The sequence below is a fragment of the Seriola dumerili genome, unplaced genomic scaffold (genome assembly GCF_002260705.1).
Source record: "Seriola dumerili isolate Sdu_G_001 unplaced genomic scaffold, Sdu_1.0 BDQW01000016.1, whole genome shotgun sequence".
Lineage (NCBI taxonomy): Eukaryota > Metazoa > Chordata > Actinopteri > Carangiformes > Carangidae > Seriola > Seriola dumerili.
This window is the reverse complement of record NW_019174271.1, coordinates 152,300-176,669: the sequence shown is the minus strand read 5'-3', so window position 1 is coordinate 176,669 and position 24,370 is coordinate 152,300. Positions and strand designations below refer to the sequence as shown.

Here is a 24,370-nt window from a genome sequence, read left to right as displayed (position 1 = left end):
TTTTGTTGAGTGATGTTTAGCTGATTTTGTGTTTTTTCACAAATTAAAATGGGTCTTTTTTATTTAAAATGTATTTATGTATATGTTAAGTTATGTTACGTTTATTAATAAAGCCATATACATACTATACATATGTTATATTTTATGTTTTTTTTACATTAGTTATTCATTTTACACATAATTTGGTAATAAATTAATTTAAGTAACAAAAAATCTGAGGAGCCACTTGGGAGCCGAAAGAGCCAGCTCTCCACAAAGAGCCGGTATTCCCATCACTAGTGTGTAAGATGTAGGATTTTGAACATGATGTCCTCATGTGCTTATAGCAACAAAGTTCATGTAGCCTGCATGTACTGCCTGATCGCCATGTGAGGGTGGAAATAAAAGGAGAGAGCACTCAGGATGATGAATCAGCATCAGCAGCAAAGTTCATGAATCCAGGCTCGTTGTGGGACCAAGTGTTAAATGGATTAATGACTATCATGGGGTCAAATTGTTCTCCATGTGAAGGGGAGTACAGAGCAGGCGCTTGCTTCGATGAACTGAGGTGTTACAGTCCTGACAGTATCTTATTTAACTAAAGCTGTTAATTACAGTTAGCCTTCAGCACACATTCATTTTAATATTGTTCAATGACTCAACAGGTAAAACTCCTGAATTGTAAACAAAGGGGGTGTCTATTATAGAAGCTAATATCAACAAGACAGAAGACTAATTAAACCACCACAGATACACAAAAGAAACTACACTTATTAACATGAATGAATAAACTCTAAATTGATGTCAAAACGAATCTCTAAAACGACTAATCCTCCATTGTCTCACTGCTCATGACTGAGCACCAGTGTTTGCTAACATTAGATCATATATGACATTTTACATTGGTAATGAAATAACAAATCACTGAAACTGAAAAAGAAAGAGCATGCTATCAGCTCTCTAACATTAGTTATCTAAACTATAATTTAAGGCTAATGTTAGAAACTAGCTAATATTAGTTAGCGAAACTGTACTTTAAAGCAAAAGTTAAAAAAAAACTAGCTAACTCTAACTCAAGGCTAAAGTTAGAAACTAACATTAATGTTGGTTCAGTACTAGCTGTGTCCCAATTCAGGGGCCACATCCTTCAGAGGACGCAATATATGAAGGTGTGGCCCTTCGTAGCCGTTGTACTCTGTGCAGGCCAAACCAAAAATGACATGATTTCGCCTACAGATTTTCACTTTGCGTCACTAACTGTGCCCGCCCATTGCAAAGCGCAGCTCCTGTCACCTAGCAATGCCTAACACATAACTTTTTCTCACAACTTGATTTTATGGTGGCACCTGAATTCAGACACAGCTACTATCAGCTGGCTAACATTAGTTAGCTAAACTGTGACTTAAGGCTAAAATTAGAAACCAGCTAACATACAGTAAGTGCCGCCATCTTTAGACACTTGACACGATTATAATTGCTTGTGCAATGCATGGGAGCAGAGACTTTAGGATCGTGAGCCACTGGAGTGAGGCAGGCAAACGAGACAGTCAGCTAACATCAAGGTTATGAAATCGTAAGTTCCACTTTAGGGGTGTCTGAAATTGTATTACAAGACTCTTGCATACATGAATATGGGAAATACATTGTAATATTTACAATTACAGGTAAGAATGATGACTGAAACCACCACCAACCTTTTTTACCTCTTTTGGAAGGGAGGTCCAAATCTTAATCAGAATCAGCAGAACCCCACAATCCCCCCATAATTCAGACCCTGGTTCTGTTCTTTGGTTGATTGTCGTGTGAGTAACTATCATATTAAATGCATCCACATCAGGTCTCCACCTTTCCTCTATTCACTCTTGATCCTTCTGGTAATCCACCAACAAACACATACACGCCAACATTCAATATGCTTATCAGTTATCCAGAACTGAACTCCAGCATGTTGTTTTTGCTCTTCACACATGTGTGTCTCTCCCAAACACTCACTGATATAAGAGGCTATCCATCCTGCCTTCTCTGTCACAGCCTCCATGGTCAGCTACAGGTACAGTATGATGCCTCCGGTGATACTTGAGGTGGTTGGGAAACTGTCACTAATGACATTATCACATTGGATCTTGGCTCATTTAACAAGAATCCTTTAATTTGAAGTGTGTGTCTAAATGTTTTTAGTACATGAAGTAACAGAGACAGTCTCAATATGCAGGTAGGTTGGTTCACTTTTGGTGTGTTTGCTGGCTTAGTCTCAAAAGCATGGAAAAGATGATAGTCTATTTAATGTGTATTTACTTTTTTATCCATTATTATCAAAATACAGTTTGCTGTAGTCTGAATATCAGAGAATTATTTACATAGTTTCTCTTCACCTTTGGACTTATTGTGATCTGTTTTAGCATGTATATGTGTGTGTGGCCTTTTCATCTGGCATGTTTTAATTTGCAGTACCAGTGCAAGGTTTCTGTACCAATATATGCTGCCCTTGCACTACCAATGTGCAGCACGATACATTTTGTAAGTTTAGTGCATGTGTTTCTTTACCTTTGTGGTCGAGCTGCCAGTAACTGTCATCGCTCGTGGTTGAGTTACTGTCAGTACAAGTAGTGCTACCCTTCTTGTAGTTAGAGTTACTAGTTCATTTCTAACTTGCCATAATGCTAATTTATTTTTTATCAGAGACTTGTCAAAATACAAATTTAACATTCCTCTAATTCCATATTTCCATGTTTCCTACACAAGCTGTAATTACATGGAACTCATCAAATGCATTTCGCTGAGTAACACTTGAATCGCAACCTCACAATGACGCAGGTTCAAGATATCTGCAAGTAATGTTAACATAATTAATAGTAATTATAAGTCAAGCTCTCTCTCTAATTATTTTACCTTTTAAAATGTATATACAACAAAGTTATCATTATCAAGCTGTGATAACACATTCATTTGATTGGATTCATAACACAAAAAAGTGTAAGTAATTCATTATTTAAAGATTATTTTTTTTATACTGACAAGTGCTAAAGAATAATGAGGCCTCATAAATGGACAGACGCAGCAGTCAGTCTCTATCTTACAAACCAAAATCAGTTCACACTCTGTCTTTGTCTTTGTACTGATCAGTGTTTCAAATATAACAAATGATGGGGAATTTGATTATTTAAACTTTGCACCAAATTAACAGTTTGTCTCATAGTAAAATCTACATTTTGTTTTCCTTTAAGAAAAAAATCGTGAATATAGTTGATTATAGTTGTTTTTTGTTTTTGTCCCTGTATTAAAAGAATCTGTTACACCTGTAAAACACCAGGTGTCAGTCGTGTGTTGTTAAACCGTGTTATTGCGGCAGCCACTTTAGTCTATTTCCACAGACTAGTTTCAGAAATATTCAGCATCACAGTGACTCATGCAGGTGCAGGTGTAGATGAGATCTTATCGTTTATCTCTCCACTGACTCCAGGGCTGCATCTGAATGTTTCACCTTAAACTTTTTCTGTAAATCTTTCTTCATCTTTTTCTTTCTCAGTTGCTACATCCTGCAATTCTTCCTGATCTCCCTCTTAAAAGATTTCCTTTTAAAAATCTGACAGGGCAGAAAAGGTAGTGTTATCTAGTGTTGGTGTTGGGTATGGTTAGCTTTCTATTTTGGTACCTGGTACTACTGGGAATCTGCATATTGTTTTACCAACATTTAGATTTAGATTTAAACTTAATATTTAGATTTAATATTTAACATTACATTATTACTATTTCTAAGAAAAGTAAATATGATGAAGTTCACAAATGTTATAAATCTGGTAAAAAAAAAAGAAGTGAAAACTACTTTTTTAAACATTATCTGGAGTTAAATGTGGTGAAATGTTGCTGTTGATTTTAGTATGCACCACTTTACAATCAGCGCCCCATACACATTTATATCCATGAGAGCACACCAAACAGAAATACCTGTATATTATAAAATTTCACAGCACTTTCTGCTACAGCCTTCAGGTCACCACAAAGTGGCATTAACACAAAAGTTTGGCCAAACTGTCAACAACTAAACACATGTACACACAGTGACGGAAAAATCGACATACCTCATAACTCATCCAAATGCTGTGTAAACACGATTTCACAATTGTGTGTGCTGTGATGGCATGTCTGTTTATTTTTGGAAAACATGCAATACACAATGTGTACACAATGTTATGTGGTTTAAAATGAATTTTGACCTATGTGTTTGTCTCTCTTTCTCTATCAGCCATGGAGATAAAGGGTCTCTTGGTCTGTTTGGCTGCTGCACTCTTGGCAGGTATTACTACTGTATATTTATAGTAATTAGTATGATAAATTATCATGGATTATTTTAATTTGTAAAATATCTTCTCCTCTCTTCTCCAGTATGCCATGGTTGTTCTACAGGAAAGGAGTTTATCACAACATTTCTTCCTAACTCCTGGCAAAGTAATGCCAACGGCCACAGGCTGGAGTTGGTTCTGACTGCTCAGGGCTCTGCAGCCAATGTTCACATACAGGTGAGAGTCATGTTTGTATGTAAATTAGCATCGCGACAAATACACATGTAGCAGCAAAGTAGGCTCTGAAGTATTTGTCAAAGGCTGTATTGCATCACCAAAGATGACCTGATTCTGTATCTCATCATTAAGGTTTATTATCCATTACTACCTAAGTACAAGATGACAGGTGTTACACTGTATTCTGTGACCCATCAGACTGTGTGATCTACAGTGGGGTCCAAAGGTAATTAAACATGATTGACTGGGACATTACTGTTAGTAGTACCAACATCAGGAAGAGACATTAGGACTATACAGTCTGTCTTTGAAAACTGAGCCACTGCCCCTTCATATGTTTCTGCATGTCCACGCGTGGTAATTAGACAGACTCATAGAAAGTTTGGATGCATTTCAGATGTGTGGCTGGTTTAGCTGCTCCTGAACGAACAGAGCCACTTCAAGCAGGTCATAGGGTCTTTAGGAATTTAGATGCCTGTGTTGTAATGTTATGGTCATACAGACCATATAAATGATCACCTATCTCCTTCTTGCCTCTTCTACTCACAGGTTTGTTATGAGATACAGAAGTCATAGTTATGACATTAGATTTTTTTTTCTTTGGTGAAAGCAATGTGTTTCCATCCCCCAGTCGAGTGCTGGTTGATCCAGCTGGCCTTAGAAGTCCTGGCGTACCCGTGCAGCATATCACAGTGTGTAAAGGCGAAAAGTTAAAATGGTGTGGCAAGACATGAAGTGCCCATCTCACGTGTCACTCCCATTTTAATCAGTGCAGCCGCCTCATGTTTTTTTTCGTCCTGCACATGGTAACGGGAGCTGAGGCATCTGTTTACACTTCAAGTCAGTTTTCTTCCATTTGTAATAGAATTACTCAGATGGAGGTCAGGTCCCTCAAGTTCTCTTGAAGAGCTGGCGGAATTGTTTCCATAGAGATTTCCTCTTGGGTTTGCTCTGAGCCTCCATCTGCTTTTCCAGACACATTAATCTGTCCGTCACTTCGTCCATGCCTCCATCCTTCTTCTCCTCCTTCTCCTTCAGAGCCTGATTCATGGTCTTCAGAGACTCCTCCAGGCTGGACTTCTCCTTTTGCCACTGGAGTCTCTTCTGGACCAGATCTTCCTGTGCCTGGATCACTGCTGCCTCCAAGTCAGAGTTTTCCTGCTTTTGTTCAGCCAGGAGACGAGACCTGTCCTCCTCACACTGGCGACGTGACAGTTCCAGGTTGTTTTCAGCCTGGGCCAGTTTGAGCTGGACTTTGGAGGTCTCCTCAGTCTCTCTGGCGAGATGTGTCTCAGCCTTCTGCCTCCTCTGGACTTCTGCTTGGAGAATTTCCTCCAGCTCTCGTATCTTGTGTTCAGCGTCCATTCTTATCTTCATGGACTTGAACAGTGCGTCATCGATGAAGGCCTTCTCCTCCTCTTCCTCAGCGATCTTCTTCTTCTTCACCTGGTCGATGTCTTTGACAATGACACGCTGTTCTTCCTCCAGAGCAGATATCTTGTTGTCCTTCTCGCCCTTCACCTCTCTCTCAGGTATTGTAAGGAGAGCTTGTTCGGGCATATAAAAATCCAGACCAGTGTTACTGGGTCTGGCCTCAGACAGGTCTTGGTTGGTGTCTTTGTTCTTCTCCTGTCCCTCCTCTCTGTGCTCTTTTAATGGAGCGCTCTGGGCCGCAGGAAAATTGAGGTCAAACCCCTCTTGGAGAGTTGAGGTACTCAACTGGGGGTACTGGGGGTTGACGGGCTGGGGTCCTTGACAGGCTGCTTCTCCAGCAGATTTCTTGTTCATCGCTGCTTCCATAGATGAGTTTAATGAGACATTTCTCAAACAAGGTTTTCACACTTGTCTTCTGTGTTGAGAACTTGACCTTTGTCCCAGGGAACGCAAACTCAACACTTGCCTGTTTTGTCCGTTATGTTGGAGGTTTCGTTTGATTTTCCATGATCTTGTCTGTTGTCAGGTTTGATAGTTAATAAGTTGATAACTGGTGACATTAAGCATAGTCCCAGGGGAGGCTAACAGTTCCACATTTCCTTTCAAATGTCAGCTGATCATTTCTGACATAAATCATAAAACAACCGTGAACCGTTGTAGCTACATGAGTACACAGTGGCAAAACGGTTGGTTATAGTGAAGTCCAGCTACACTGTACAACAACCAAATCAAATAATAATGATTGAAATATCATATGAGCTGATGGGTCATTGGTCGAACTCTTCTTCTCCTCCTTTTGCTTTTCCTCGTTGGGGTAGACCTGAGTCAATTGGTGAAGCTCACAAGACAGCAGCAGCTCTGTGTGTACATCAGAGGGACAAATCTTCCCAGCAGAGTTGATTTAATACTGAAAACAACACATATACACAAGTCACAAGAAGGCTTTGTGATCACTCTCAAACAGTTTGAGGAACACTAACTTTAAAACCATACTTTGCACATGTTAAATCGTCAAGAGTGGTCTGGTCCCCAATTTTTAAAGTAATTTAAAAATAGTATTTTTTCTCTGTATTGTTAATGTGTGGGATGAGGCTAAAGTGACTGTGGGTGAAGTTTCTGGTTAAACATTAAATTGCCAAGAAAGTCAATGTCCAGGTTGTTTTAATGTCGCTTACGAATGTTTAACAAATCCTTGCATGTTGATCCGCAGGTGGCTTCAGTGCGTTTCTCCCAGCGGGTGACCGTCCCAGCGGGCGAAAGCCGTCGTGTTTCTCTGCCAAATGCGTACGACCTGCGAAAGCAGTTTGTTCGTGCGAACTCAGCTGTTCGAATCTCATCGAACGCTGCAATCTCTGTGGTCTCCTTCAACCTTCGCTTCGCCACAGGAGATGGCACGGTGGTTTTCCCAAATGAAGAGCTGGGTACTGACTACTTTGTGTACACTCCCACTAGCGGCAGAAACAAGGTATTGGCTATCGTTAATGGCAATAGCCGCAACCAGATCACAATCACACCACGTACTCGTGCGTTACTAAAACCTGGAATCAGGCGTGGGAGAGCAGTGACCATCACCCTGGAACCCTACGCATCCTACCTTGTACAAGATAAACAAACTTTGACAGGCACTCGTGTTCAATCCCAAAAGCCCGTCGCTGTCTTAGCAGGCCACCAGTGCCTGAGGCTGTGGCGTACGTGTGAACACGTGTATGAACAGCTCCCTCCTGTGGCAAGCCTGGGTAAAGAATACCTGGTACCCGCGACCGCCACCAAAAGCATGAAGAGCTGGGCAGTGATAGTAGCTGCTGAAGACAACACTGAGGTGAAACTGCTCAGCGGCCAACACTCAAGCAAACAGTTGAGTTAAATATGAATTCATAATATACTTTTGTAGCTACAGACAAGGCTATCATGGTCTGTCTCTTTGTCTATCTACCTTCTCATCCATGTATGCATCTAACACACATCTAATACAGTATACATCCGAATACATTATTACAACACATGTCTCTAACAGGTAAAGAGAGCTCAACAAACTGCAGCTTAAAACCATCTTTGGCACTTTAACAGCACATGTGTTTTAGTACTTGTAGCATTTTTGGATTTGGATTTCTGTTAATGTTTGTGTTTTTGCTTTTGTATGTGTTTTGTCCTTAGGGGCCACCACATATTCAGGAATACTTTTTGAAAGATGAAAAGCAAATATATTGGTATTTTCTATAACATGTTGAATATATAGAGCTGTGCAGAAGTTTTAGGGACTAAACATGAAGTGAGGATGCTTACAAAATAATACAATGAGTTTTATTTATCAATTAGGCACAAAAGACCCAAATCAGATCAGTATTTGCTGTGCCTTTAAAACAGCACCAGTTCTCCTCGGTCCATCTGGCAGATACGTAGTTCCAGCCTTTTTGGAGAACCTGCCACAGTTCTTTTGTGGATTCAGTCAGTGTCTCTGTCTCTTCATGTGATCCCAGACTGACTCCATGATGCTGAGATCAGGGCTCTGTGGGGGTCCAGACCATCTGTTGCAGGACTCCTTCTTGTCTCTGAAGATAGTGATTTCTGACTCTGGCTGTAATGAATTTGGCACTGGTCAGATACTTCCCTGATGGTATAATCTAAACATCTAAAGTACCTAAAACTTTTGCACAGTACTGTATATTACTTGATTCAGGACTTGAAGGCACATTATCAACTTTGGAAACTATGGAAGCCATAATTCTGATCTGATAATTACAAGAGAATAGGCTATATCATAATTACAAGAAACGTATCCCATAGTTATGAGAGGCATGATTGCCATACCATTTTCTTTTATTTCTAGTTTGGCTCAGGTGGAAGCCACACTGTGATCTGATCTGTGACACACAGAATGAAACCCTTCTTTGTCAGCTATAGCTGTCCAGTCCGCTAGGTGGCGGTAATGCACCTGAAAGCTGGTTGCCAACCGCCCATCAAATCAAAAGAAGAGGAAGAAGGAGAAGTAAACGAACAAATTACATTGTTTGAGACAGAATATTGTTACAGGAATAGAGCAGGTCCTTTCAGGAACAGATCAGTACATTGGTTGCTGGCTTGGAGAGAGAGAGAGAGAGAGAGAGAGAGAGCGATGAGGCTGGCACTGGAGCAGAGGGTTAGCTAGTTAGTTAGCAGTAAGCAGTGTAGCTGTGAACATACAGTGTGGTGTATGTGCACTTCAGGCTGTTTGTCAGTAAATAAATACTACAGCTCCTTAAGACCCAAGTTCCCATATCTCCCCTGTGCTTCAACTACAGTCCATGAGCCAGGAACGATTAACAGCACTGAGGCTGGTAAATACAGGATTCAACATTGTCACTGGAGTGTGTCATTGTCAGTTAATGGTAAATATTTTGAAGATTACCGTAGAAGTGATATTTTCCCCCCGGCTGCTTGCCTATCTGTGAAAGTCACCGCACACCACCAGTTTGTGATAGAGCAATACGGTGTGATTCAAAATGTCTGCAGTTGCAGTGAAGCTGAAATTCCTAATTAGGTCACAAAATGTGGTGTAGCACATCTTATCTCATTATTACAAAGTCTTTTCTCATAATTATAGATAGTAAGTTGTATTTATGAGATATGGAACTCATAAGAGGAAGTCCTTTCTCATGGCGGAATGTTGATCTCTGTAATCAATATTATAGAGTACGGTGTAGACCTGCTTTATATGAAAAGTGCCCTGAGATAACTTCTGTTATGAAAAAAAACAAGGTCTTAATGTTCAATTTGAAGGTTCAATTTGAAATAGCAGTTTGACAAAAAAAAATTCTCAGCACAAGAGCCACTTACTGTAAATTTTCTGGATCTTTTAACCACATCTTGTGGCCTTCGTCAGTGGATGGAGTTTGATCAGTTGTCATGACGATGGTTCAGTTGTTGGTGATGGTTAGATCTCTATTTTCACATAATAAAAACTAGATAGTTCAGTCAACTCCATGACAAACACTGGTGAAGAAAATTCCCAGTAAGTGGCCCTTTAATTTCAATGTCAAACCATCACCTAATATGTTCCATCTTGTAGTGGCTGTGGTATAAGATGTATGTAAATATGTTACTGTGTTTCTCCGTATAAGTGTGTGACTTTTTACAGTAAACAAAACTCTCAGAATATATTTCCCTCAATTCATCTAAATTTGAATCTAACAAGTAAATATATCACACTCACAGCACAATAAAGATGAAGAAAGCTGGGGACTTTACCTGGACCAAAGTGTTCTTCAAACATCCACTGGTTGTCAAGAGCAACAAGAAAGTATTGGTGCTGCTTCTCAGCAGCAACCAACCAAACGACCCTTTTCTGATAACACTGACCCCTACATACAAGCTTGCCACTGACTGGGCGGTGGAGACAATTGCCGGACTTCCAAGTGTTGTTGCCATTATATCAGAGAGGGAGGGGTCAGGCAGTGTGAAGGTGTGTCAGAAGGGACGGTGCTTTACACCTAACTGGAGTGGCTCCCTGTCTGATAAGCGCTGGGTGTGGTCTAATGTACCTGTGGGGTCACAGCAGAGTCATGTGACAGTGGAAGGTGACGCCCAGATGGCAGTCTACGTCTATGGTGGGAAACACAGACATGGATACGGAACAGCTGGAGTTTGTTCTGAAGGTACACAAACACACACACACATACACACACAGTATTCATTCAGTTATAGTTTTTCTACATGTCTACCCAGAGATATCACTTCATAGTGAAAAGGAATAGAGGAAACTGATGAGGTATAGTTCTTATGTGGCAACTAATGATAGGACAATAAATTGTATCTGCTGTGGTGCTACATGTGCAGGGTGTGTTTGTATCTCCTGTAGGTGCCACTCCGCCTCCACCCCCCCCGGATCCTTGCGCAGAGGTGAAATGTCGAGTAAAGGAACGTTGTGTGAAAGGAGCATGCGTCCATGTTTCCACAGCAACCTGCCATGCGACGGGTGACCCCCACTACTTGACATTTGATGGCCGGCGCTACGACTTCCAGGTAGGTTGGGACGGTCATCATCAGCCATGACATAGAGAATATCTCTATCACACTGTTATATTCTGTAGAGGCCAACAGGGGCACACTGAACTGAGACATGCTCACACTAACATATATCCTCATGAAATGTTCAGAGCTGCGTTAGGTTTTGTTTTAAAAATAATCTTGCTCACAAAAGTGTGAGAGAGGGACGCTTGTTATGTCGCTTGTCTGCTGGACTAGCCATGGTCCAGTACCAGAACTTGGACTCAGCGTTCCTGGCGCCTGCATGAGATGATGTGCCAGTAAATAACATGTTTTCCAGGGTTCCTGCACTTACATTATCACCACAGTTGCAAAGAAGGCACCTGACCTCGTACCTTTCACCGTGACGACCAAGAACAACCACCGAGGGAACCGTCGAGTTTCATATGTGAGGACCGTAACTGTCAGCGTTCACAAGGAGACCATCGTCATCGGCAGACACAGAGGACAAGTGCAGGTAACAGGCCTCCCATCTACTACTCCACTCTGTCCGCTGTAACGGAAGTGAATATGATAATTAGTTAAAATATAAAAACAGTCGTTAGGAGTGTAGCTGAGTCAAGGACAGCATGACAAGCACACTTCACCCAGTGTGTTGATAATAATAAAGTGATAATCCCAGGATTATCCTCAATGTACACACATCTCTACAACAGAGCCAGATGTTACAGCAGAGTCATGTTACATCCGGCTGACTTTCCTTTGGAAGTGAAAGAGGCTGATGTTGCAGATGGCGGTGGTAAGACTGAAGCGGTGGAGTGTGTTGACATGAACATGTAGCAGAGTAACAGTGAAGACTGACAGGTTATAGCGGCAGTGCTACACAGCAGAATGAATGTGACTGGTAGCTACACTGCCAGTGACGATGAATGAAGCCGCTGATGCTAATTAGCTAAGGCAAGCTCAACTTTTACGGCTCTGCCTGAATGATGTCTGGTTTATACGCAGTGTTACAGACGTACAGTCTGTTCTGGTCACTAATCTGCTATCCCCTGTAGGTGAATGGAGAGCTTCAGTACCTGCCTATCACCCTGTCGGCCGGCCGGGTCTCTGTGAAGCGGAGCGGATACTACGCTGTCCTCAGAACTGACTTTGGCCTGACTGTGAAATATGACTGGAACACGAGGCTGTACATCACAGTGCCGTCCTCCTACTATGAACACCTGGGCGGCCTCTGTGGGAACTACAATGGAGACAGCAGAGATGACCTCCCGGAACCAAAAGGTGAGGAGGGGAAGTAACAGGTTCACAGGAGGAGAGATGGTTGGTGCAACAAGTTGTCCAGTATTCCCAAACACATTTTCTCTCTCTTTCCCTCTTTCTATCCCACTCCCCCACTTCCCCCACCTATTTCTCCACCTGTGTACCTTCACAGTCCCGAGCTTGGCTGAACACCACCAGGAATGTGATTATGAATCAGTTCATCAATTTAAACATCAGTTTTCCTTCTGTCTCTTGCAGGCTCCTCTGTCTCTCTAGTGCTGAAGATGATCCAACAGTGGAAGGTGAAGGACCCTGATCTGTTCTGTCATGATAACTGTGCTGGTCGCTGCCCCCACTGTTCACAACAGCAGCAGACCCACTTCCGTCAGCCCAGACTCTGTGGCGTTCTGACCGAGGCAAGTGGACCGTTTTCAGCCTGCCACAAGAAGGTCGACCCCGGCATGTACCTGGACAACTGTGTCTATGACATCTGTGTCAACAAAGGTAAGACAGTAATTATAGATGTCCACAGTTGTCCACTACATGGTGTACTACCTGCTGTAGTTGTAGCCGCATGTCCACTGACTGAAATATAAATTCACACTTCTCCTTAAGAAAATGCAGAATATTCAAATTGACATTGAAAGACTGCTGCCTCTGCTACAGCAGCTACAGCGTCCTCCATTACTAATGAAAACCACAGAGCTTGTATTTCAGAGCCCATTGGTTCACAAAGCTAACCTGACCAGGTGATACATCCACACATGATATTTTATGATTTGAAGGCGGTTGGATCATGAGACTGGTTGAAATTCAGGGCATGATTATAACTGTGCTGAGAGCAGCACAGGTTCATTTAAACCACAGGGACGTTTTGCAGGGGGATGTTTTAAGTCGAGGCTGATTTCAGCAGTGGACTGGTTCAGATGCCAAATCAGAGAGGTCACCTAAATAAATAAAGTGTCAATCAGAAAGACCCACCGGGCCTGTTGCAGTACATTCCTGTGATGTCTCAAGATTCACGTTGTAATGTCGAATGTGTTCATGTGTGTGTGTGTGTGTGTGTTCGTCCAGGTGCACGGCAGGTTCTCTGTGACAGCTTGAAGAGTTATTATGATGCTTGTCTGACAGAAGGAGTGAAAGTCAACCCAGAGTGGAGACTAATCACCAAATGTTGTAAGTCTCTAAGCAATAATATTCCCCCTTTGAACACTGTTACAACTGCAAGTACTAAAACCTAAAATAAACTACCATGGACAACCAGAAGTGGAGGACCTTTAGTTTCACAGCACCGTGTTCTGACAGTATGTGTCAGCAGAGAGCTGTAGATGACTGAACAGCTGCAGCTGAATTAATATTAGCTTCCAGTCCTCTCAGCTTCTGAGATCATGAACTTCATCACAGTCACACAGAAGATCATTTCAAACTTTGGACTTGATGTGAGTATACTCGGTTTTCCTGCCAATGTCCTGGACTTCAAGATTCAGAACATGGTGGGCAGCTGCGATGTGAAGTTCCCCACCCAGAAGGAGGGATTATTCCTCACACATCAACAGTTCAGCAGTTATGAACCACAGCTGTTTCCAGGGTTAATTTACAGAAGGATCAAACCCAGAATAGTCCTGCTCCAGGACTAGTGTAAGGGCTGTTCTGCAAGGATGCGATTTAGTCGCTTTTTACTTTTTGTCCCTCTGGTGTTCCAGATTTTTGGGAAAAACAAGATTTTAAAGTTTTTTTTTAAGTTATTTTTTGGGGCATTTAGGCCTTTAATGTGAAAAAAAGAGTGAGCGATAGACAGGAAACATGGAGGAGAGAGAGGGGATGACCTGTGGCAAAGGGCCTGGGCTGGATTCGAACCCGGGCCGCTGTGGTAAGGACTGAGCCTACCAGCAAGGCACCGGGGCTCCACTTAAAGCTCTTTTTTCTGTGTTCTGATCACACATGATGGTGTGTTTGAAATAAAGAATTTTTCAAGTGACGTGAAAAGACTCAAGTCCAAGTCATGTCGACCTGACAGTTTTTTTTTGAGTTTGTCAAGTCTTTAAGTCGTCAGATCTGTGACTTGAGTCTGACAGTCGTCAGGTTTCCTTCGCAGTTTTGCACAAAATACAAGCTTTTTTTTGTTTGTTTGTTTTTTTTTTAAAAAGTCAACAAAACACAGTTATGAATTGTGTTTCCATCGAGTGATGTTATGTGAATGAAGCTGGGGTTTCTCCTCTCGTGATATTGTTCCAATTAAACATGACAGCAGATTTCCAGCACCTGCCTCTCGGCTGGAACTGGCTCCCTCGGGCCTGATACGACAGGAGCCATGACTTGAATGTGAAAAAAGTGTTTCCATTTCATTTTGTGAAATATAACTTTGGGGAATAGTCTGAAAAACCACCTCATGCAAGACTGTGTTTTCAGTTGCGCATTAAGCAGGTCAATGGAAACACATCCACCCTGCTTTCCCTTCTTATGGAATATGAACCATCATCCGTGAGTCTTGCAGCAGCACCACCTGGAGAAGTTTGGAAAGGTTCGAGGTTGATGCAAATGTCCTCTGACGTGCAGGAGTGACAGTCTGGAGATAACCAATCACACTGGCTTGTGTAAATCATGTACTTGACACACCTGTAAGACTCAGGCTGGTGAGAGGCAGGAGGAGGAGGCCGCTGCTTTGAGTCCATATGTGTAACCAGGACATAAAACATGTCCAGCTGCCTTTGGTTTTTTATTTTTTTTTTCCAGATCTGTTGAATAAATATAAAGTTCCGATCATTGAAAATGAATAATTAATGTAAATATATTGATATTTTTTAATAATTTGGTGGTGTTTTTGTATTGGTTTAGGAATATTGGTTTAGACTCAACATATACTCATGGCACTCCCCACTCTCCCCTCCCCAGACCCTTCCTGTCCAGCAGGCAGCCACTATGAGGCATGTGGTTCAGCCTGCTCTGCCTCCTGTGTGTCCCTGGACAGTGAGAAGCAGTGTAAGGAGCCCTGTGTGGAGGGATGTCAGTGTAACAAAGGACTGGTGCTGAGTGGAGACAGGTAACACAGCAACCATGCTACTACTAATATGACAATACTAAACTGGTTCTTATAGGAACAGAAGCTTCATTATGTTTCTGCCAAACTTTTAGAAATTAAATGTCTAGTGACTTTTATGCATGAATACTTTTCCAGGTTTATTTTGTACTATCCCATATTCATACAGACAGACCATAGGTTAGAAATGTGCTCTGCTGCTCTGAGAACAGGAGGCAGTACATTGATTAATTGTGTGTGTGTGTGTGTGTGTGTGTGTGTGTGTGTGTGTGTGTGTGTGTGTGTGTGTGTGTGTGTGTGTGTGTGTGTGTTTTATATGTGTGTCTGTATGTCNTGTGTGTGTGTGTGTGTGTGTGTGTGTGTGTGTGTGTATTTCAGATGTGTTCCTAAGTCTACCTGTGGATGTCAATATCAGGGTAGATATTATCCATCAGCCACCACTTTTTGGGGTGATAACACCTGCACCACCAGGTGTACATGCTCTAATGGAAAAGCCAAGGTTGGTGTTTCTCTGTGTGTGTGTGTGGCTGCATGTTGCCACTGAACAGGACCTGAGCTGTGTACCACTTGCTGTTTGATTATCTTTGTGCAGAGGCAGAAAGGGAAGTGACTGGGTCGGGGCTCACACACTTGTGAGATAAGCAGACCCTGCAGTCGGGGGTTTCAAGAGGCACGGGCCAGGGTCATGTAACAGCAGAGCTTTGTTTGTAGAGCCCTCTGTGAGAGGGATGCAACAGCCCTCAGGCCCCTATGCTTCCAAGTTAATTCGAAATATAACCTAGAGGTTAATGATTATAGAACTATGAACCTGCTCTATGATTATTAAAACTTTTTCACATTTCTAACATTTCTATTCATGTTTTTCCAGCACCTTACACCCAAAGTCTTAGAGGTACAAATCTTTCAGCTGTTTCTGGTTATAAACGGGTCTAAATGTGAAGCAATGCCTTTGAATTGCTGCATACCCACTCCAGACCTTAATACAGCTCCCTTCATCTGGAAACCAGAGGGAATGAGATTTGGCTGTGACTATTAAAGCTCCTGTGAATGCAGTATTTATATTCTGCTACAGCCCAGGAAGTAGGATCTGAATAGATGGTCCAGCCTTTTATCCCTTTCTCTGTATGAAAGATAAAGTGTTTCCTATATTTTTGTGGACAAAACAAAACCTTGGATTAACCACAAAAGACTTCTCAGATGTATTAATCATTGATTATTTAAACCATAGTGATAAAATAGAATTATTGTTGAGTTCAACTAGACAGATCCACCATATATTTATACTCATATTTTTTGAGACATGTGCCCTTCAAAAATGTCACAATTATAATTTTTGTCTAGACTATAGATGCCCCTTCTTGGTTTTTGGTTGTATTTGATGTGTCCATTTCCTGTTTCACTTTGAGTGTCTATATTGTAATGAATAAAGTGTAAATAAAATTAATATAGATTTTTAGATAAAAAGAATCAACAAGAGTTTATTGGTTTTATCTAATACTCTGCTCTGTTCTGTTCTCTTGGTCCAGTGTAAACCGTTTGCCTGTAAGAAGAGTGAGCACTGTGGCCTGAAGGGGGGGGTGAGGAACTGCTACCCAACATCCTATTCAACGTGCCAGGGCTCTGGAGACCCCCACTACCGAAGCTTCGACAACCGCTGGTTTGATTTCCAGGGCACTTGTACTTATGTCCTGTCTCAATACAAGGGACCAGACCAGAGCCTGGTCCCATTCCAGGTGCTGGTCCAGAATGAGAACAGAGGCAGTAACAAGGCTGTGTCCTACACCAAGTCTGTCTCACTTACTGTATTTGGTTACACCGTCAGCATGAGTCGGGCCAGCCCTCGGAAAATACTGGTAAGATCCGTTTGCCTACAGTATTCACCTCTAGTCCTCACCAGTTACGGTAGAGCACTGCTGCAGTAGAGTATTAGTATTGATAAAGTATTCATTTTTGTTCTTTAATTGAGTTTACATTAAAAAGATGCATGTAACTTTATCTAATAGATCGTGTGGTTGTGTGCTGATGTCATGAAAAGGTTTTGCTTACTCTCATTTCAACACTGAGCTACAGCCAGCGGTTGATGACCATCATGTATGTTGTGCAAGTCGTCACAATCAAAATAAGAACCCAACAAAAAAATCATGTTGTTTTTCATGTTCTTCACTGAGAAACTATTTATGAGCTGTTTTCAAGATTTACCTCTTCAGTTCTATAGAACCAGTGGACTAAGAACACATTGTTGGTTTGGGTCTTTTCATGGCATTTGTTGCCAGAAGTGACAGTAACAAAGTACACTTACTGGAGTACTGTACTTAAGTACATTTTACAGTATTTATACTTTACTTGAGTATTATTTTATTACAAACCTATGAATTTTACTCCACTACACTATTAATTATTAATTACTAATATTGTACTTGTTGACTCCACTACATTTATATAGTACTGTTACTTTGAAGCAGCTTTTAGTTAGTGGAATTAATCTTTTATTTTGAAAATGTGACAGACCATACATTGTGTTCATCACAGGAGAAAAACAATACAATAAGTTGACATAAATGACAAAATATACTTTTGAATTCTTAAGTATTTTTAAAATCAAGTACTCCAGTACTTTAAGTCAAGTAAGTTTGACTCAGGTGATTAAGTTATGTACTTTGTCCACCTCTGTTTGATGTAAGAGTACAACACAAGCTTTGTTGCTCACCTTCTGAATGTAGCTAACATACTGTCAGCACCACTGTGCAGCGACTACATGTGGTGTTGCAGGGCTCAAGCTGGTTCACACTGTTTCTGTCTGTATATAGGGCCATTCTTGATACTGTAACATTGAAACCCCCCTTCTACCTCCTCCCACCCCCCATCCCACCCAGGTAAACAGTCAGTTGGTGAACCTGCCTTACTCCACGGTAGATGGCAGGCTGTCCTTGTTCCGGTGTGGCTACTTCGCTGTTGTGAGAACAGTTTTTGGTTTGACGCTCAAGTTCAACTGGAACAGCTACGTCAGCTTGACTTTGCCAAGTTCATACTCTGCTGCAACTACTGGTAAGTTGGGTGTACGCGACACAATTTATTGTCGACAATAAAGTCGACAGCTCTGCAAACTTTATTTGTTGTAATGAGCTTTCAACTGATCATGGTGGGGAAGTCTCCCGGACAGACCTGGCAAACCCAGTCTTGTAGGGTGAGCTGGGAATGTCTGGCAGAGGTCCTCAACTCCAACCTCCAGAAGAATTTCTCATTCATCCAGGGATTGAGGAAATAGAATCCGACTGCACCATGTTCAAACAAAACCTCCACTGCAGAGGCAGCAGGTAGGAGTTGTGGTCAGAAGGTCATTGCTGCCTGTTGTGGTGGCAACTTAAGAACCTGCTGGTGGATACCTGAACTGAAGGAAGCCTTTCGGACTTGGTTGGCTCAGGGGTCTCCTGAAGCAGTAGACAGATACCTGGAGGTCAGTAGGGCTGTAGTTTTGTCAGTCAAACCCAGGTGTGGAGGGGGAGGCTGTGGAGAAAGACTTTTAGTTGGCCACAAGGAAGTTCTGGCAAAACCACTCAGGAAGGGAAAGCAAGGCTTGGCTCAAGCTGTGTTCAGGGCACATGCAACTGGAAGGAGACCCCAGGGTAAATCGGGAACTCTGTGAAGTTACAGTATTTCATATCCCATCTGTGTGGGAACACCTCGGGATCCCCCGTGAGGAGCTGGAAAACGTTGCTGGGGAGAGGAACGTCTGGACTACCCTGATTAGCCTGCTGCTACCACGACCTGACCCTGGATAAGCAGCAGAAAATGGATAGATGGAGGGGGGGTCTGAATACTCTCTGAAGCTGCTGTATGTTAGAAAGGATTCAGTGCATCACAAACTCATCATCTGTCCATGACTCAAATGATTTTCATGCTTCCAAAAAGTTGGAGGAATGCAACTGAAGTGTTCTAATGTGTAACTGCTGTGGTTGCTTGTTTCTCTTTATCAGGCTTGTGCGGAAATTACAACGGAAAACCTGGTGATGACTTACTGAAACCTGATGGCACCCAGGCTGCACAGATTAATGCCTTTGGACACAGCTGGAAGGTTTGTATTACTGGGTCTAAAGAGAAGGACCTATGAGAATCATGCAGGAACCTGAAATTGACCTGAAAAACCCAGGAAATAGAAGTGCAAAACAAGCACATGCTCCATCCACAGCTGTTCATACACAGTCTATAGCTTCTTAAGCTCAATGCAGCAGATAGAATATTGTCTGCCCACCTGGTGGATAGGTGGGCTGGAAAATAAAGTCGTGCAAAAGAACTTCTGACATTTGAAAAATATGAACCTATTCTTTAAACTCAAAATGTTTTTTTAAACTAAATAACCTCTGCATATTGTCAGTTTTCCATATAAATGTCATTGAACACAGGTAGGAGGAAACCCCGGCTGCACCAGTGACTGTGCTGGTGGTAAATGTCCTGAGTGTGAGCCTGCTCTGCTGCTACGTTACCAGCAGGGGAGCTACTGTGGGATCATATCTGACAAGAGTGGGCCCTTCAGGTAGGTGCTACAGCAGTCGCCAGAGAGTAGGAAAAACATTGAGGAGTAGTTGGTGGTTAGCAGAACAACTGTTTAACCATCCAAATAACATAGTTGTTTCCATTTATACTTTGCTCGCTTCCATACATGCACAGTAGATCGTCGTCCACGTATTCCGCACGTGCACTCTGCGAATCCAATCAAAATGGCAACATCCATGCAAGAAGAAGAGGAGCTGCTTGGTCTGCTGCACTTATTCTTTTAAAGATGTATAGTTGAGGAGAGGGTAGCGGCGGACCTCCTCACGGCCTCGCTTCATTGTTTATGTTTATTGGTTTATTTTATCACTGTAGCTCTCTCTTTCTCTCTCTCTCTCTCTCTCTCTCTCTCTCTCTCTCTCTCTCTCTCCCTCTCCACGTACTGATCTTTTCCTGAAAGGAGCTGCTCTACTCCTGTAACAATATTCTGCCTCAAACTTACAGCAGATCTTGCACAGAGAAGATAAATTGCTTGTTTAAATGCTAAAGCTGCTGCGTCTTCAGGTAGAAAAAGACTGTGGAAGTAACGTGCAAGTTTAGTTTCCACACGTCTTCACATGCGTATAGACATGACAGAAATGACAGTTACAACAGCTGGAGGTCAAGCTAGTTGTCAGAGACCCTGCTGCCACCAAAAGAAGGCAGTAAATGACGTGATGAATACAAACAGGCATCGGATCCTTTATGGGACAGAATGCTGTTCAGAGATCAGATGCAAGGAGTGACATCACCTCCACTTCAGTATCGTAGCAACTGATGTCCTGATGTCTTAGTAACACCAAAAGTAAAGTTTCACCTTTTCATTGTGCTGTACAGACAAGCTGCTCTTCTCAAAAACAATTTAATAGGCAAGAAACAGTATGCATGCTTAGTAAGAAAAATATGAATAGTGACACATTTTAAAAGTAGATGAGGTCAGATCTATAAATGATCTCTGCCCAATCAAATACCTGAGGTTAAACATGTGCAGTCTCTCTGTTTGATAAACAGTGTCTACAGACTGTGTCCTCACTGTGACGGCTCTGTCTTTGTCCTTCTCTCTCTGCACATACAGACAGTGTCACAGTAAACTGGACCACAAGCCCTTCCTCAAAGACTGTGTGTTTGATTTGTGTATGTACCAAGGCCACGCCTCTGCCCTGTGCAACAGCCTAACAACTTTCAGCACTTCCTGTCAAAATGCAGGAGCTAAAGTGGAGAGCTGGAGAACCGAACAGTTTTGTCGTAAGTCATGCACACACACAGACACTGAGTAAACTACACTACCCATCCATCCATCCATCCATCCATCCATCCATCCATCCATCCATCCATCCAACCATCCATCCATCCATGAGTAACTCCTGGTAACTCCACAATAAGAACAGGACTTTTGTTGGTGTTCTGTGCAGAAATACTCTGATACTCCCTGAACTAAAATGTCAGTTTTACATCTAAATGTGAATATAATGTATAACAGAAATCAGTCAGTCAGATAAAAGTCAATGTTGAGTTTCTGTCAGGATATGATGTCACTGACAGGCAACCAATGAAACGTTACCATGATTAAAATCACAGATTTCTCTGGTTTGAGAATTGAAGGAAACATTTGTGATAATGTAAGAACACAGCTCAACAACATAAAGAACATAGGTCCAGTTGTTTTTAGACATTTTAATATGGAAAAGTTACAGATTACAACTTTAAATGTTCTTGGCTAATGAATTATTGTCTTGATAATAAACTGTTTGTCGTGTTTGGATCATGAACGCTCCAAAGTCACAGACATGTTTATGAAGTTTTGCGAGGACAACTGTCACTCTGTGTTTTATCTGGATTGATTTTGTTTGTCTCCACCAGCTCCATCATGTGGTGCAAACAGTCACTATGAGGTGTGTGCCCAGCCCTGCCAGCTGACCTGCAGCGGCCTCACCCCCCCCGAGGGCTGTGACGACAGCAGCCCCTGCACAGAAGGCTGTGTGTGTGACGATGGGTTCATGCTGAGTGATGACAAGTGTGTGCCTCTGGCAGAGTGTGGCTGTCAGTACGAAGGACAGTATTATCTAAATGGACAGGTACTGTAGCAGTGACAGTATATCATATCCCACCTCTTTACGTTCCTGCCTCTTCTGCCACCACTGATATTTCTCCTCTCCTCTCCTCAGGTGTTCTATCCAGGAAAGTCCTGTAACAGCCGTTGTGTCTGTTCAGACGGTGACGTTCAGTGTGATCATAAATTCCAGTGTTCAGCCACTGAGAAGTGTGTTGTGAAAGATGGTTCCTCCACCTGTTCTCCCAGAAGTGTCGGTTCCTGTTCTGTGAGCGGAGTCAGAGCAGTGCGGTCCTTCGATGGACAGGTAAAGTCCTTCCTCACTGAGGCTAAAGTACACGTGTAATCCAGGAAAACATGGAGCAATGAGATGGCAATATTTTAAAAAAGAGTCTATTTCAATATGAACTTATTTAATCTTTTTAGTGATATGTTAGCATTAAATTTTATAGATACATTTTATATTATTATCTCTATATATTCAGTAATGATATCTCTCACTACTAACATCACGGCATGACATGGTGTGTTCACTGTCAGTTCATTTAGGGAAATCTAATTCTTCCTCTGGAACACAGACAGCCGCTAACATGCCACCTTTTGACTTAACTGCTAGCGTTAGCTGCCACAGGCTACCTTTTGCTTAGTCTTAGCTTAGTGTCTCATTACTTTCCACATTACACACTGCACATACCAAACTTGAGTTTACTTACCCATGTCTTTGTCCTCGTTCCCTGCACCAGTAACATTGTCTAAATAAATTCAGTTGAACGAAAGGTCCACCATCTAATTTTGGACGCATTCCTGTTTTTTTCTCTTCACACGTTGCAGGTTCAGTTCAGCATAGTTCCTCCGTAGTGCGAAGTATCACATCAGATGCTTCACAACCACAACAATCAGAGGGATACATGCAGATGTTTAAAATTAAATATAAATCATTTGGTCGATGTCAAAGCACTGTAAAATGTTAGTTTTGGTTCTACTTGTAGACAATAAAGACAAGCCCAATGGTACATGTATAACATATAGTTGGCCACGTTTCTGGATGTCACACGCATTTTGTTTGGTTTCGTGTTGGGTTGAATGGTGTTGAAGCAGTTTATGACTGAGCTTCATCTGCTGCCTTCACACTTTGTGCTGTGTTGGTGTGGTACATGCAGCTACATGAGCCACATGGATGTGCTGTTGTCTGCAATCTACCCACCATCCCGGAGTAAATCACATTCATGAAGAACTTTGATTCTTCATTAAATTTTCTGTAAGTTTCGAGACAGTCACGGTGGAAGTTCTGATACAACATTAAACATCTTCTAACCCCCTCTCCCATCCTCTAGGCATATCCTCTGTGGGGGAACTGTCAGTTCAAGTTGTCAGAGGTGGAGGAGAAGGAGGGAGCGCTCACAGCCTTCGTCGTGCTGGTAGAGCAGCAAACTGATAAGGATGGTAATGTCTACCGCAATGTGGAGCTCCGGGTTTACGACATTGAAATCACTATGGAGACCGGAGTTGTCTGGGAAGTCAAGGTAGGACTGATGTTTTTGTATCGGCCAGGTGTGAGGGTGATCTCTGTCAGAACACACTGTCCCTTTTAACAGATAATATTTCCATTGTCCACAACATTTGTCTTAATGAGCTTGATCTCTTTTTGTCAGTGTACATAAATAGGTATTATTCTCACCACTGAGACAAAGCAGTGGGAGCTGACGAGTTACTTTTAGGGGGGTAATGTGCTCTGGTCTTCAGTACTGGACGTAGCAGCTCCTGAAATGAGACAGAGCTGATACGGCTTCAGCTCATCTGACAATAGTTTGTGTTTGTGTGTCTCTCTCTCCTCTGTGTCTCAGGTCGATGACGTCAGAGCCTCCTTACCTGCGATACTGGCTGACGGAAAAGTGCAAGTCCATCAAAATGGCATCAACATTATCATTGAAACTGACTTTGGTCTGAAGCTGACCTATGACACTGTGGCAGGCGTGGTCTTGCAAATCCCATCCACCTATCGCAGCTCACCACGTGGTCTCTGTGGCAACTACAATGGTGATGTGTCTGATGACCCGGCATCAGCCAATAAGAAGCCAGAGGATGTGGCAGCAGCTTGGGTCATTAAGACGGACAACAGCTCCTGTGAAACCGGCTGTGGAGCCAGTTCCTGCCCCGAGGAAAATGAACAGAATAAGCCCGAAGCCGAGAAGGCCTGTGACATCATCAAAGCCCAGAAGGGCCCATTTGCAAACTGTCACTCAACAGTGCCCCCAACTCCTGACTACGATGCCTGTGTCAGGCAAGGAAATACACATACATACATCATACATCTACAGTATATATATATGTATATATATATATATATATATATATATATATATATATATATATATATGTGTGTGTGTGTATAAAATTCCTGATAATATCAGATATGATACTTGTGGTTTAGCACAGTGGCATTCATGAATAGCATAATTGATTAACATTGCATAAATCCAAGGATGATCCCTGTGTACAAATGGCTGATTTGTCAGGAGCCTCCAGAAAAACACAACAGAGCATAAATGAAGATGATTTAATTATCATTTTCAATCAAATTTGCTGCTTAGATGAAAAGCA

General features: G+C 42.1%; 1 protein-coding gene across 1 annotated transcript in view; it reads left to right on the top strand.

Moving 5' to 3' along the window:
- Positions 1-4,224: 4,224 nt before the first annotated feature.
- Positions 4,225-24,370, top strand: part of LOC111225813 (IgGFc-binding protein-like) — a 36,170-nt gene continuing 16,024 nt past the window's right edge. The window contains exons 1-20 of the mRNA XM_022750848.1: positions 4,225-4,273; positions 4,363-4,496; positions 7,141-7,784; positions 10,122-10,561; positions 10,765-10,928; positions 11,233-11,409; positions 11,951-12,176; positions 12,414-12,659; positions 13,230-13,331; positions 15,048-15,195; positions 15,571-15,691; positions 16,719-17,045; positions 18,066-18,237; positions 19,167-19,264; positions 19,593-19,723; positions 20,795-20,964; positions 21,580-21,794; positions 21,885-22,076; positions 23,104-23,292; positions 23,614-24,050. Coding sequence (XP_022606569.1) covers positions 4,225-4,273; positions 4,363-4,496; positions 7,141-7,784; positions 10,122-10,561; positions 10,765-10,928; positions 11,233-11,409; positions 11,951-12,176; positions 12,414-12,659; positions 13,230-13,331; positions 15,048-15,195; positions 15,571-15,691; positions 16,719-17,045; positions 18,066-18,237; positions 19,167-19,264; positions 19,593-19,723; positions 20,795-20,964; positions 21,580-21,794; positions 21,885-22,076; positions 23,104-23,292; positions 23,614-24,050 — 4,382 coding nt within the window. The remainder of the gene's footprint in view (positions 4,274-4,362; positions 4,497-7,140; positions 7,785-10,121; positions 10,562-10,764; positions 10,929-11,232; positions 11,410-11,950; positions 12,177-12,413; positions 12,660-13,229; positions 13,332-15,047; positions 15,196-15,570; positions 15,692-16,718; positions 17,046-18,065; positions 18,238-19,166; positions 19,265-19,592; positions 19,724-20,794; positions 20,965-21,579; positions 21,795-21,884; positions 22,077-23,103; positions 23,293-23,613; positions 24,051-24,370) is intronic.